The following is a 15,118-nucleotide window of genomic DNA, read 5'->3' on the forward strand; positions in this document are numbered from 1 at the left end:
TATTGTGCATGTGTGTGTGCCTGTGCATACAAGACACTTAACTTATAAATGAATGCTCAGCAAGGTCTTGTACATGGCATCCTGATTAAGAACAAAGATTTTGAAGTCAGACAGACCTGAGTTCAAAATGCAGCTCTATCTCTGTGTGTCCCTGGACTAGTTATAAAACCTCTCTGTGCCTTAGTTATCCATATATATAAAATGAGGAATCAGAATTCCTACTTTATAGGCTATTTTAACAACTAAATGAAATAAAACATGTAAAGCACAGGGTCTGCAGTGTTATAAGCTTCCCATCAACAGTAATTATTAATACTATTAAATGCTATTACCCACGGAATGAAAATAATTCCTGGAGTTGCTATTAAAACTTGAATATACATAGATGTGTCATGAACTACAAAGTGCTATGCCAGTATATTATCTGTACCTTGCCCTCTGTGTGCTACCTAAAGCCAGCACTCCACAAATAAACAGTGGTAGGTTGATTGAAGAATTGTCATCTTTCATTTCACATCCATCTTGTGAAGGTGTCATTTTGAGGCTTTACAGTGTTGCTACACTGGCCTCCCAACATGCCAAGTATTTGAGAAACAGATTCCTATGTATGACATTAAAAGGCACCATAAATACATACAATTTTGTTGTCGAATTAAACATTTTAAAATAGATTTGAGTTTAAAGAAGAGAAAATGTAAACATTCCTTATGTCTTTTAAATAGTCCACAGGTTCTGTACTCCTCGGTCCCAAATTCTCAAGAGTCTTCATGAATAAGATATGACTGGCCAGCACAGGAGAGTGCATGCTGAAAATGAAAATAGTGATGGCATGTATTGAGGACCTACTATGTACCAAGCTTATATGCCAAGCAATGTGGCTCCTCATTTTGCAGCTGGGAAAACTAAAGCTGGAGTACTAAATAAAATGATCACAGCTAGTAACTGACAGATGCAGGAATTGATGACTCCAGAGCACAATTTGCTAAGCCCATCCACTTTACTGCCTCTGGGTCAGGTGTTTTACTTGGAATTTCCAAGCTCCCAGTACTAATGAGATGGCTATTAGTTGAAACTAATGTGAAAATTTTCTTCCCATCTAGTTCTCAACTATGAAGATACCAATCAGAATCCTGGGGCCTTCACTAATACTCAGCTGAAGCCCAAAAGATAAGGGCACAGACTAAGACATTGGGTCAGAGCCTGTAATGAGCCATGTTTTTCTGTTTCAATGATTTTTTTTTTTAATTTGCAATTTCAATTCGATGGATCAGGGTTTTTGTTGCTGTTCTCTTCAATCGTTCTGTGAAAATTAACATTTTGGCTTAGTTCACAGTTTAATTCAGCAAGGTTTGAAATGTAATTTATTATATACTTGGGCTCTTTATACAGAATTCATTACTGACTATGTGAGTGCATTGACCAGGCAGGAAAGAAGTAGTCTTGGAAGATGAGTTAACTCAGCAATCTGCAGGCCATTGTTTGTTTCAGCCTGAAATTGTGATATAAACCCTTGTTGGGTTTAACCATACACAATTGCCATCTTTGTAGGTCAAAAATAATTGAATGTCAGCAACTGCATATGTTTCAACTTAATACTATACATGCTAAGCACCCAGAAGGCAAAGAATCTGTTAATTTATCTGGCTTTGGCTCCAGTGAAGCAACAAATATTCACTGAACATTTTTGAGCAAGACTCTGAGTATGAAGATAAGACCAAAATCCTGTTCTTAAGAAGCTTATGTCCTAGTTGAAGAGATAAAACAAACTCATGAATTGTTAAAATAATAATGTGAAAAATGATAGTTTCATTGTAAGAGAGTACCTGAGCAAATACTAAATAAATGGGCAGACCAAGTATGATAGGGCTTCAGAGAAAAGAAAAGATCATTTGGGGTGAAATAATATGTAGTAGATGAGGTATATGAATCAAAGAGTATTTGGATCAATGAAGAAGGAATCAGGCAATGAATAGAAGTGGGAAACATGGAGATATACTCTATACATCCAACTTAAAATCGAGGTAGAAAGAAGAATTAGAGGCAGTTTATGATGGGCTCCGATAACATACAGAGAAGCCATGCCTTCTTCCTGTAAGTGGAAATCAGCTGAAGCTATTAAGAGAGATAATAAGAGGCTGGATATCAGAGCAAATAGACAATTCACACAGAAGACATTGTGGGTTCAATGTACACTATTCGGCTAATGGTTACACTAGAAGCCAAGACTTCACCACTATGCAATATATCCATATAACAAAACCACATTTGTACCCATTAAATTTATACAAATTTGGAAATGTTGTTAATTTTAAAAAGACATCATAGCTACAGTTTACATACAAGGAGACCTAAGGCACAGAGAAGTATCTTGGCTAAGGTCACACAACAAGTAAATGACAGGTTGACCTTAGACCCAAGGCAGTCCAGCAAGAAAGCACCACCTTTTTTCTTTCTTTCTTTTGTGAAGACAGGATCTTGATCTGTTACCCAGGCTAGAGTGCAGTGGCCCAATAGTAGCTCACTGCAGCTTCCTTGGTTCAAGCAATCCTTCTTGCCTCATCCACCCAAGTAGCTGGGACCACAGGCATGCCCTACCATGCCTGGCTCATTGTTTATAGCAATGGGGTCTTCCTATATTATCCAGGCTGGTCTTGAAATCTTGGGTTTAAGTGATCTTCCTGCCTAGGCCTCCCAAAGTGCTGAATATAGGCATAAGCTACCACACCTGGCCAAAGTTCCACTGTTAAACACCATGAGCCAACAAGAGAGATCAAAACATAAGGCCAGACAAAAACTTGTATATAAATAATCATAGCACTGTTATTCCTAACAGCTAAAAAGTGGAAACAACTGAAATGCGCATCAACTGATAAATGGATAAACAAAATGTGGCATATTCATACAATGGAATACTATTTGGCCATACGAAGAACGAAGAACTGATACATGCTACGACACGGATGAACCTTGAAAATTTTATGCCAAGTAAAATGAGCCAGTCAGTCCTAAATGACCATATATTCTATGAATCCATTTGTGTGAAATTTCCAGAATGAGAATCAGAAAGCAGATTGGTGTTTACCTAGGACTATAGGAGCAGGCAATGGAAAGTAACTGCTAATGCATATGGAGTTTTTGGGGGGAAGTAAAGAACATAGTCTAAATTTAGATTATAGCGATGATTTTGTGATTATACTAAAAACCACTGAATGTTACACTTTACAGTTTGTGGTATGTGGATTTTATCTCACTAAAAGCTGTAAAAAAAATTTTTTAAGTATCTAAGATGACTCCAGGTTTTATGCAGTGACACCCAGATACCAAGGGAAACAGAAAAAGAGTTAGATACATAGATCTGTCAGTGCCAGATCTATGAACGGGACAGGTCCCATGCCAATCCTTCCATGAGAATTAAAATCCAGAAACTAATGACAGCTTTTTCCACTACCAGAGAGATGACAGTTCTCTATTAGCAACTTACATTCTGCAGACACCAGCCCTACTTAAGGAAGACTGTCAGTTACACTGTTAGCTTCCTAGCCAGTCCAAACATGTTAGAGTCAGTTGATAAGGATTGCTAAATTTGTCTTGTTTTGCTTTTGTTCTGCAGTTTTTGAAGAGCCGGAAGATCCAAGCAACAGATCATTTTTCTCTGAAATTATCTCTTCAATTTCGGATGTGAAGTTCAGCCACAGTGGGAGGTATATCATGACCAGGGACTATTTGACTGTTAAAGTCTGGGATCTCAACATGGAAAACCGCCCCATCGAGACTTACCAGGTATAGAACCCCAGGCACCCATAGGTATATGGAACATTCCCTTCATGAGCTTTTAAGTCAACCCCTGCTTCCAAAGGTTTACAATGCAGAAAACTGGAAGGCAGTGCATGGTGATACATTCAGTAAAATGGTACAGGCTATAATTAAGATAAAGGTCCATGTGGAGAGGCTAGAATTCAATGTAATTGATATGGACTGAGTATTTCATGTGGAATGGATCCTATAGAGGTAAACAAATGGTCCTGCTCTCATGCAGCTTACCATCTGGCAGAAAAGTCAGATGATGAACAAGGAATTGAGTGTGCATCTCTGCAAGAGACCTCAGCTAGGTGTGAAAGGTTTTCCCAAAGAAGTGACCCTTAAACTGAGTCTTAACTGCCATGAACTAGTCAGGAAATTCATGCTCTTAAAATAATGCGTTCACATGGACGCAGGGAGAGGAACATCATATACTGGGGCCTGTCAGGGGGTGGGGAGCTAGGGGAGGGATAGCATTAGGAGAAATACCTAACGTAGATGAAGGGTTGATGGGTGCAGCAAACCACCATGGCACACGTATAACAAACCTGCATGTTCTGCACATGTATCTCAGAACTTAAAGTATAATAATTAAAAACATAGTATGTTCAAAGGCCTGGTGTTGAGAGAAATGAGGTGTGTTCAGGGTGCTTATACCTTGAATATGAATCACAAAGGCAGAAAGATGAGCCTGGAGATAGAGGTAAGGGGCCAATCACTAGGCCCTGGTAATGTACAGTAGGCTGTTTTGCCTGTGGACTGGGTACAGTGGAGGACCATTAAAGTTTTACACCAGGAAATGGCATTGTGAGTTTTAGTTTTTACGGTGTGTTTCACTTTGCAGTTTGCCAAACAGACAATTTAGATAAGAGGAGATGATGGCAATTTGGTCTGGTAATGGTAGCGTGCAGATGGAAGGATGGGTAAGATGAAGAGTCAGTGAGGTTTGCCTACTGATCAAATGTGCAAGGAGAGGAATCAAAAAGACTGGAAGTTTTGAACTTAAGTGTTACGTAGATGGTGTAAATGCAAGGAAACAAAGGGAAAGGCATTTTTTAGGGTGGTGTTGTTGAAAAAGGAAGACCAGACTTTGAAGTAGAGAGGACTTAAAGAAGCAAAATCCAGGCAAGAGTATAATGAAAGCAAAGATTAAGTGGAGTGGGGATAAACTAACCCTATTTTAAGCTATTTGGGGTTAGATAAAAAGAAGTGGGGGGATTCTATACAGAAGGATTTGACTTACATTTTTTCCTTGAGATATAATGTACATATCATAATAATCGGCCTTTCAAAGCACACAATTCAATGATCCTAGTTTACTCACAAACCACCACTATCTAATTCCAGATCATTTTCATCATTGACATTTTTAAATGAATATTCTGGTTGCGCTGGGGAGAAGAAACTGTGGGAGGGACATTGGAAGAGACAGGGGAATAGTTATAACATTCTGGCAAGGGGAAAATAGTAGCTTAGATGAGTGTATTAGCAATGAAGGTAGCCAGATTCTTCATATATTTCCAAGGTAAAAGCAATAGGGTTTGAGGATGAATTTGATGTGGGATGTAACAGGAAAAGAAAGAAGCACCAAGGATTACTCCAAAATTTTTGTCCTGAACATTAGAAAAGTAGAGTTGCCAATTTATTTAGATGAGAAAATCAAGAGTTTGGTTTTGGCTCTGTTAAACCAGTTTAACATCCAAACAGACACAGCAAGTAGACAGCTCAATGTGAGTCTGGATATATTTAGCTTCAAGATATAAACCTGACACTCACAAGTATGTAGAGGGTATTTAAAGCCATAGGACTGGATGAGATCTTCTAGGCAATTAATATAATTAAAGAAGAGGTCAGAAAATAAGACCTAGTTGAGAACAGGAAGAGGATTTGGCAAGAGAGATGTGGGGAAACTAGCCAGTGAGATGAGAGGAGTGACTAGGAAGCCAAGTGGAGAAAATGTCTTAAGGAAAAGGAAGTCATCGACTGCCAAATGCTTTGCTGAATCAAGTACAGAAGACTACGAACTTGGATTTAGTAAGTGGAGATTATCAGTAACCTGAATGACAGAGGAACAGTAGTAGAGCAGTGTGAATAAATGTCCAATTGGAGGGAGTTTAAGAAACTGAAGATGGGGACATAATGAGAACAGACAACTGTTTCAATAAGTTTACTCTGAAGGAGAACAGAGAAATGGAAGGGTAGCTGAAAAGGGATTCTGGCTGAAGGAAGTTATTACAGCATGTTTTCTGCTGATAGGAATAAGCCACTAGAGAGAGAGACCATTAGAGAGAGAGACCACTGAAAGAACAAAGCCCTTGAGGCAAGCCAGTGGGGGATGCAGTCCATTGCAGAATTGGCTGTAGATGGTAAGGTGCATAGATAATTCATCTGTCAAAGGAATGAGAGCAGTTTTCATATATAGATGAAGTAGGTTTGTGAATTTTGTGATGAGAACATGTAGGTGTTTTCTTTAGTAAAATAAGTAGTAAGGTCATTAGCTGAATGGGAAGGAAGAAAAGGGGTAAAGTACTCATCTAAGAAAGAGAAATGTTGCAGGGTGGTAGGGTTGCTCAGGGATCCACTTGAAATTTATATAATTGATTTAAAGGGAGATTAACCTGTATGATTATGTTTCTTCCCAGCCACATTCGCCTGCTTGATACAGGTAAAGAAAGGGTAGAAAGTAAGATTTAACCAGTGATGGAGTTGTGCCAAATGAGTACAATGGAAAGGGAGAGCAAGAAAGGCAAGCTTGTTGAATATATATGCTAAAGGATTGATTGTAATGATGTACTGCTGAATTGAAGGTGGGCAAAAGGGGAAATAATGAATTTTAAGAATTGACAGAATCAAGATACTAGAAGGAGTGAACTAAAAAGACTGGAGGTAGCAACAGCAACAGGGATAGCAATGACAGGTACAGGGATAGCAATGACAAGGTTCATAATATAACCAAGGAAGCAAAGGACAAAACACATTGAATATGATGAGACTGAGTAAGAGAGAGACTAGAGGGCTCGAATAACTAAAAATAGTGACAGGAATAGTAATGGAAGAGAGACAGAGATGCAAACTTGCTTCAAGGAATGAGGATTAGGGACTCAGAACTTTTGATGGCTGAAAGAAGGACAGGTAGCAGGAAGCTTAGTTTGATGGCATGACTTCAAAGGAGTTAAGGACTTTAAATAGGAATAGTTGTCTGGAGCAACAAGGAGCCTACCTACCCAACATTGGCATGTGGAGTGAGAGCAAAACTCTAGCTACCACTTGAGTGTCTTCAGAGGAGATCCAAATTCCAGTCAGAGGAAGAAGAAGGAAAGGTTCAGAGAGGAGGTTGAAGACTTTGATGACTCTGTTCCAGCAGGTGCTAGAGAAAGGTTTGGGAGCCAGAATTCACAGCCATATATGTAATGGAGATAGCTTTGTTTCCCCTGTGGTCCATCATACTCCCTATTATTTAGTGTTCCTGTCTCCTGAATCCTACCTTGACTTTAGGGCTTGGCTGCACATCACTTACTCCCAAGTTTTCATTTGCAGCCCTTCGTCTTTAGCCCAGGACTAGAGTCACCACAGTGTCCTCTTCCAGCTGCATAAGACAAACCTTATAGTATTCGAATCCTTAATGCAAAAGAAAGAGCAGTGGGAACTAGTACCTGAGTGTGGCTGCTGGGGAGCCTTAACTAGGCAGAGGAGATTTAGGACAAAGCCGGTTTTGGAGCACAGCCATCTAACTTTTACATGAAGTAATTTAAAGATGGTAAACAAGCTCTGATTCAGTGAGCCTCCAGAACACCATGATAGGTTGTGAGGTCCAGTGGGAAAGAATTTAGTGATCAGTCAATAATGCCTGCCCTGGGCAAGGAGAAGGTAATGCTACTATTATACGTTTTCATACATGCATTCACAGATCTCAATCACGTTTCCATGAATAAAAGGCTGCAGACTTAAGTATGATTAGCTATTTTCAAGTTTTCACATAGAACGAGGGCTGGCAGACTGCAACTTGTGTGCCTAACCAGCCCCCTATTTGTCTTTGTAGGTAAATTTTATTAAGACACAGCCATGTACAGTCACTTACATATGTTCTATGGCTGCTTCCATGTGCAATGGCAGAGTTGAGTAGCTGTCACAGAGACCATAGGGCCCACAGAGCTTAAAATATTACTATCCAGCCCTTTGGAGAAAAAGTTTGTCAACACTTGAAATATAAGAATGGACCGACAGAGTTGGCTCTTTGTTTGCCTCATAGCAGTCCACTAACTATATGACACTGGACTCCCACAAATAATGAGAAACACTGTATTGGGACACTCAGTCTAGTGTCAAAAATCCCATGCACAAAGTAATAGGATCATAGAAAAGTCATACTAGGAACATGAAGAAAGAACATTAAATAGGATGAGTTTTAAGTTCTCTCTTGCTCCATGCTCTAGAGGTTGCTCATGTGTACATCTTACCTTATTCTTTCCTCTGGTAGAAACAGGTCCCTCTGGTTTGCCTAAGAAGACTTCTTTCTATGCAACAAAACATACATACAGCATACTTCACAGTAGACATTCTTTTTCTTTAAATGTTGTCAATTGGAGGCAGGCAGGAGCTACCCAGACCTTAGGTGTGGTGGAGGAGAAATAATGGTTCAGACTAGATTTTCCCTTGAGTCTATCCCAACTTCTATCTTTCAAGAATTATTTACAGAGTTCTCAACAATGTCATTCCTGCTAATGGGCGTGACTTCCAAAGCACACGTTTTGACACTCACAGAAACACTGCAAGTGAGTAATAAGACAAAATGCCAAAGGTAAATGGTGACAGATGAAGAAAGGTTCATCACAAAGCGGGCATATGGAACTAGACCTTAAAAATCTTGCCACTGCCAGGTTTATAAACCTTTACTGCTGTGCTCCCTAGGGAAGGTGAGTGAGTAGTTTATAGCAGAGATGCCTCTGTTAGGGCAGGACACAACCTCACCCTTGCAGCCCCCAAATGCACCTAACAATGCCAACAGCACTGCCACAGGGGTATTCCCTTGTCACCAAAGCACTGAAGCTGTTACCCTGACAAGGCCTGGAACTGCTTGGGAGTGAGAGAGTAAAGGTAGGGGAAAATTAATTTGCAGAGTTAGAAATAACTTCCTCTGTCCAAATAACTCAGAGCTTTTCAAATACCCAAAACATCTAATGGAACATAGGATGAGCCTGACCTCGTTCCTTTGCCCAAGACTAAGCACACAACTGAGCCTGAAGCTCAGCATCCAGCAGAACTGCTGGAGTCAAAGGAAGAGAAAGAGCCACAGTTGCAGGAAAAAAAGAGATTGAATCATCACTCTTAACTTAAAGTTAAACACCAATACCCTTGGTAGCCTCCCTCTGCTTTCACCTAGTTCTATCTCCTTCTCTCTCAGCCTCACTTGAGTTCATTATCACAGCTCCTGTCAAGGACTGAGGACCCACCAGAGCAAGCTGGAGGCAGATTGCTAGTGCAGCTCAGAGTGTGCACTCCAGAGCCTGATACCACTCAGTTCCCTCCCCTTCTGTCACTTTCTTTTCTTTGTGATCTTGGACAAATGATGTCATATCTCTCTGCTTCATGTTCCATTAGAGTAAAGAGAATGAAAGTGCCTACATCATAAGATGGCTTTAGAGATGAAATGAGGTTTTGACAGATAAAGCACCTGGCTAATAATGACAAGCCAGCATTTTGGGTATGCCCGTTATTATTGCCACTCTGTGCTAGTGGGTTCAGGAAGGATTACCTTCGAAACACTGAACCCAGGCTACTATTCTCTGAACCTTATTCATCTATTTGGCATCTACATCTGAGTTGCTGAATGTAGATGGAGAAAAATATTCAACTATGCTTAATCAGCCTTATTTGACATACATGTCCAACAACGTCAAGTGTCCCCTGGTGCCTTCCAGAAATCTGACACTGTTTGCCAACCATTTCTCTCTCCTGCTCACTATCAGTTGATTTCCAGTGAAAGCAGTAGCATGGTTAAGAGAAACTAGGAAAGAATCTCCACATACTCCAGGATGGCACCTTTTACCTCAGAGTCTACTTGACAGCTCCACATGTAGACATCTCTAAACCATTGTACCCAAAAGTGAACATGGTACCCGCTTCCTTCCACTTGCTCAGGAGAAAGATCAGGGAGTCATCTTTGACTCCTGTTTTTCTCTCCACACCTCACAGTTGACCCAAGTCCTATCTGCTCTTTCTCTAAACAGAAGGAGAATCTGACCAGTCCCTATCACTGCTCATGCCCTGGTCCAAGCCAACATCTATCACTCAGGTTTTAACTGGTCTCCCTGCCTTTGTCTTTGCACCCTTAGGATCCATTGCAACACAGCAGATTCAGCAATCCTTTCTGTGAAGTCTCTTCTTCCTCAGAATAAAGGGCCTATGTAAACTGATCATCCTCTCCCCCAGCTGCTTACTCACCACTCCCCAACCACACTCCCTCCAGGATTCCTGCCTCTAGGCCTTTGTGTTTGCTGTTTCCTATGCTTGGAGAGCCTTCTCCTCACCCCAAACCCAGACATCACTGTGGCTCATTCATCTCCTGCAGGCTTCTGCTCCAATGCTGCCTCCTCCAGTGAAGCCCTGACTACTTGCCCTGTATAAAATAATACACCCCCAACAAAATTTCCCAGCCTCTTTTTCCATACACTTTTGTTCTATGATTTTATCACCATCTAAATGTCTTATTTATTTACTTGGTTATATAGTCTGTCACGTAACACTGGGTGGAAAATATTTGGCTCACTGCTGCATCTCAAATGCATAGCAGGTATTCAGTAAATATTTGTTGAATAAAAGACTGGATGCATGGTGACCTCTAATGCCTGTGAGCAAATCAGCTTAGAAAATGAGAATCTACCACTTCTTTAGTCTTACTGGATGCCACTGTCTATACAAGCAAGCTTAATTAATCCATATCAGCTACACGAGAAACTCATCAACCCATCCTAATGTCCTACAGCTAGAAAGGGCCAAGCCTAGGTTCAGATCCAGGGCCATCTGATTCAAGGAGCATGTACAATGAAAGATTTAACAGCTCACATCAGAAGAGGAGGTGTTTGCAGAAATAATTACTGCTTAAAATAATAACTGACCTTCTCGATATGTTTCTTTTCCAGGTTCATGACTACCTCCGCAGCAAGCTGTGTTCCCTCTATGAAAATGACTGCATTTTTGATAAATTTGAGTGTGTGTGGAATGGGTCAGACAGGTAAGAAAGGCTCTGTGGCTGAAGAACCTTCCAAAGGTTGTCTTGAAGAGGCTCGGGCAATTTATCCTAAGTAGAGTACAGCCAAAGGGAGGTCAAAATTGGGCTCCAAAACCTGGCTGAAATGCATAATGTCAGGCCTGGAAAGAAGAGAAGGATATAGTAAGGCCTTTGAATCCTGTTTCTGAACTAGCACAGATAACACACCTTAATGTTAATGAGAAAGTCCTATCTTTTTCACACAAGACACCTCCAGCACTAGGTCAACATGCCTAAATGAAGATCATTTATCCACCAGCAAATTCCAGCCTGAACAGTTCAGATTACTGCCAAGTGGGCTTTCTAGATCAAAAATTATCCCTTGAAGCTGCTAGTGGAGACCTGGCCAATGGCCCTGGTGGTTCATTAACTGAATTCTAGTCGACCTCATTTATCACATTCCCTCAAAGTGATTTATTACTATTTTAAGGCCTTGGATTTGAACAGTACTTCATAATACCTCCCAATAGTTCATTTTTAGTTTGACAGATACAAATGATTCTTTGACTTCCATGAGAACTAAGTGCAAGCTACCAGGGGTTGATTTCGTTCCTTGATGAAGGTGGCACCAATTATAGTGTTTGAAAGCATAGAAATTCTATTATGGCAGGACATTCAGACATTCAAGCTTTCAGTGAATACGAACCATCTCTCTCACACTCAACCTGTTTCTTGGCTTTCTTTGCCACTGATCCAAAATGAATCCCCTCCTTAGCAGGCTTGGAAGGAGTCCCCACATGGCAAAGGACCCAAGTCACACTAACCAGTTGGTATAGGACAGAGAGCAAAGCAACTGTGACATATGAGCAAAATCCCCCATAGGGAAAAGAAGCCAGCCCTCTCATTTTATTCTTTATTTCTAGGTATTGATTTATTCATATATTATTATTTACATATCTGTTATTATTGCTCAAATTTTTCCTCTATCTTAGCCTTGATTCAAAAACCACACTTATTAGGCACCTACTGTATACCAAACACATTCATACACATCATTTTATTTAATCCCAACCAGTCTAACAAGATTGTTTCCAGGCCGGGCGCGGTGGCTCAAGCCTGTAATCCCAGCACTTTGGGAGGCTGAGACGGGCGGATCATGAGGTCAGGAGATCAAGACCATCCTGGCTAACATGGTGAAACCCCGTCTCTACTAAAAAAAATACAAAAACTAGCTGGGCGAGGTGGCAGGCGCCTGTAGTCCCAGCTACTCGGGAGGCTGAGACAGGAGAATGGCGTAAACCCGGGAGGCGGAGCTTGCAGTGAGCTGAGATCCGGCCATTGCACTCCAGCCTGGGTGACAAAGCGAGACTCCATCTCAAACAAACAAACAAACAAACAAACAAGATTGTTTCCATCATTCTCATTTTACAGTTAAGGAAACAGGCTTAGCAAGATAAAGTAATCTGCCCAGCCTCATAAAGTAGTAAGTAGTAGAGACAAAAGTAACAAGTGTAGAGTTTGAATCCTAAGATCAACACTCTTTCTATAACATCACAAGTGGGAAATTTAATTTCTCTTTCAAATAAGATTGATAGTCTTTTTTTTTTTTTTTCTAAATAATCTCTCTTACTTGTTTAAAAATGAGTCGGGTCATGGCATGGGAGAGAAGCGAACATCAAAGCACAGGAAGCAGTGAGGCCAACCAGCTGAATACTTATGCCCCAGAGTCAACCATATGAGGGTTTGAGGGTGGACTTTACTACCTACTAGCAATGTGACACTGAGCAAATTACTTACTTCTCTGTAAAACCCTTTTATGGGATAATAGAAGTTGTAACGAGATCATGGAGGCAAAGCCCTCAGCACCCTGCCTGACAGGATAATAACAGTCCACTCAAGGACACAGACACAGTTCACAGCATCAGTTTGATAGGCTAGAGTAACAAAATCTAACCTTTGCTTAATTTACCTGGTATAGCTGACAACATGACCAAAAACACATTCCCCTTGCTGTGGCCCAATCTTGTCAGCTTTTTCCTTCACCTCTCTACACATCCCAAATCATTTGAGAAACAGATGAGAGTTCCTGCTGTCCCATCTTGAGCCAGTCAGAGCTCCACCCAGAAGTGAGTGGGAGCCAGCCCCTCCAGGGGAACTGCCGTGTGATGGCACTTGGGGTACTTGCAGATGCCCTGGCCCAAGGAATCTCTCTCTCCCCACCTCAGCTTGTCACCATGTCTGAAATGTCACCATTAAACATTGAGTACCTTGGCTCTGGAAGACATTGGGTATTCGCCACTCTCCTGATCGATTGCAGCTATGCCTAAGAGGGGATAACTCTTGTATAAATGTGGAAGCCATCTGTCCATTAAATGTGGAAATAAAAACCATATAAAATCTTTTTATTTCTCCATCCCAGATTCTTTTAAAATTTGAATTTTCTTACTTGTTTCCCAGATAAGACCATGATGACATCCATTTTGTAGATAAGTTTTCTAAAAAGGCCGAATTCAGAGCTAGTTCTAGGCAAGGGAAATGATACGCCCCGGGTTCATGCATGATGCCACCAGCATCTCTCCCCTAACCGCACTGATGCCATAAAGCCTTAGAGGTCAGACATCCAGGAGCCCCCTTGACAGTGGCCAAGCCTTAAACACATACAACTGCTTATTGTTTTCAAAAGTGTGTCTACTTCAACAAACCTCATTCTAGTCTCACATTCCTGACGGGAGGTAGGTAGGATGGGATCATTAAAACCACTGGACACCTTTATTAAGCCAAAGAACCGAAAGGAATCTACCGAGCAAAAGCAAATTACAAGGAGAGTTCTCACCATCCCTCATTTCCAAACCCAGCCAAAAAGCTCACTGCGTTCAGTGATTCAAAAAAAAAAAAAAAAAGCCAACAATCGCACTGCAGAGCCTGTTCTCATTTTTTGGTTTTTGTTTTTAGTAAAACCTATGGTGTCATAAGCTGCTCATAACATGGTATCATTTGCTCTAGAAAGACAACACAATGAAGATATGTCATTGCCTTTCTCCATAACACTCGGTCACTCCCTTTCCTATCTTGCAGTGTCATCATGACGGGCTCCTACAACAACTTCTTTAGGATGTTCGACAGAAACACCAAGCGTGATGTGACCCTTGAGGCTTCGAGGGAAAACAGCAAGCCCCGGGCTATCCTCAAACCCAGAAAAGTGTGTGTGGGGGGCAAGCGGAGAAAAGACGAGATCAGTGTCGACAGTCTGGACTTTAGCAAAAAGATCTTGCATACAGCTTGGCATCCTTCAGAAAATATTATAGCAGTGGCGGCTACAAATAACCTATATATATTCCAGGACAAGGTTAACTAGGTGGACAAGTTATTACTTAATAATCTCACATACTGAATACTAGTCAAACAAGTTTTTAAATGTTTCTTTGGGTCTTCATTTGATGCATTGACTTTAATTTCCCTATGCAGGAAATGATTGGAATAGAATTAAAAGGAGTCCAACATTCCCAGCTCCCCAGTTCTAAGAAACTTTTGTCAAACCCACTAGGTTTGAGACACTTCTGTTTAGAATTGAAAGCTGCCAGCTAACAGTAATTCTTCCATAGTTGACTTGAACTTCTGATGCTTTTATTGCCCAGTTTTCTCTGGTGGGTCCAGTGTTTTGTTCCTAGGTGTCTGCTGCGATAAAATGAGGTTGTCTGTAGTATTTAAGGAGAAAAGAGATAAGTTTTTTTTAATTAAGCAATTCCATTTGATTGAAAAAAAACAACAAAAAATAAACACCGTTTACTCTTAGACAAATTCTTCTTGTTTTGTGAAAAACCAGAACTAGTCAGTATCTCCTGCCCCTCCACCATGTTTTTTTCTATTTTCCATTTTCCTTTGAACAATTTCGTTTAAGCCAGAGATTTATTGCATGAAGCTGAGAAGAGGATGCAGAATGACGAGGAAAGGGCACATCAACCCTGCTATGCTCTTTTTTTGTAAGCTCCATAGAAACAGCCTGAGAATTTGGCTAGGAAACTTGAATGCTTCAGGGGACAGAAAGAGAGCACTTTTGACACAGTGCTTCCCAGAGTGAGCTTGGCAGGGCCAGGCGGGGCCAAATTCCATCTG

The 15,118-nt window shown here is 40.8% G+C and overlaps 1 protein-coding gene across 8 annotated transcripts in view; it reads left to right on the forward strand.

Moving 5' to 3' along the window:
- Nucleotides 1-14,803, forward strand: part of PPP2R2B (protein phosphatase 2 regulatory subunit Bbeta) — a 331,924-nt gene extending 317,121 nt beyond the window's left edge. For all 8 annotated transcript variants that reach the window (XM_033180756.1, XM_033180754.1, XM_033180752.1 and 5 more), the window contains 3 exons: nucleotides 3,611-3,780; nucleotides 10,938-11,029; nucleotides 14,081-14,803. In XM_033180756.1, coding sequence (XP_033036647.1) covers nucleotides 3,611-3,780; nucleotides 10,938-11,029; nucleotides 14,081-14,360 — 542 coding nt within the window. In that variant the 3' untranslated portion in view covers nucleotides 14,361-14,803. The remainder of the gene's footprint in view (nucleotides 1-3,610; nucleotides 3,781-10,937; nucleotides 11,030-14,080) is intronic.
- The last annotated feature ends 315 nt before the right edge of the window (nucleotides 14,804-15,118 follow it).

Source organism: Trachypithecus francoisi, unplaced genomic scaffold, assembly GCF_009764315.1.
Source record: "Trachypithecus francoisi isolate TF-2019V2 unplaced genomic scaffold, Tfra_2.0 Lachesis_group2, whole genome shotgun sequence".
Taxonomy (NCBI): domain Eukaryota; kingdom Metazoa; phylum Chordata; class Mammalia; order Primates; family Cercopithecidae; genus Trachypithecus; species Trachypithecus francoisi.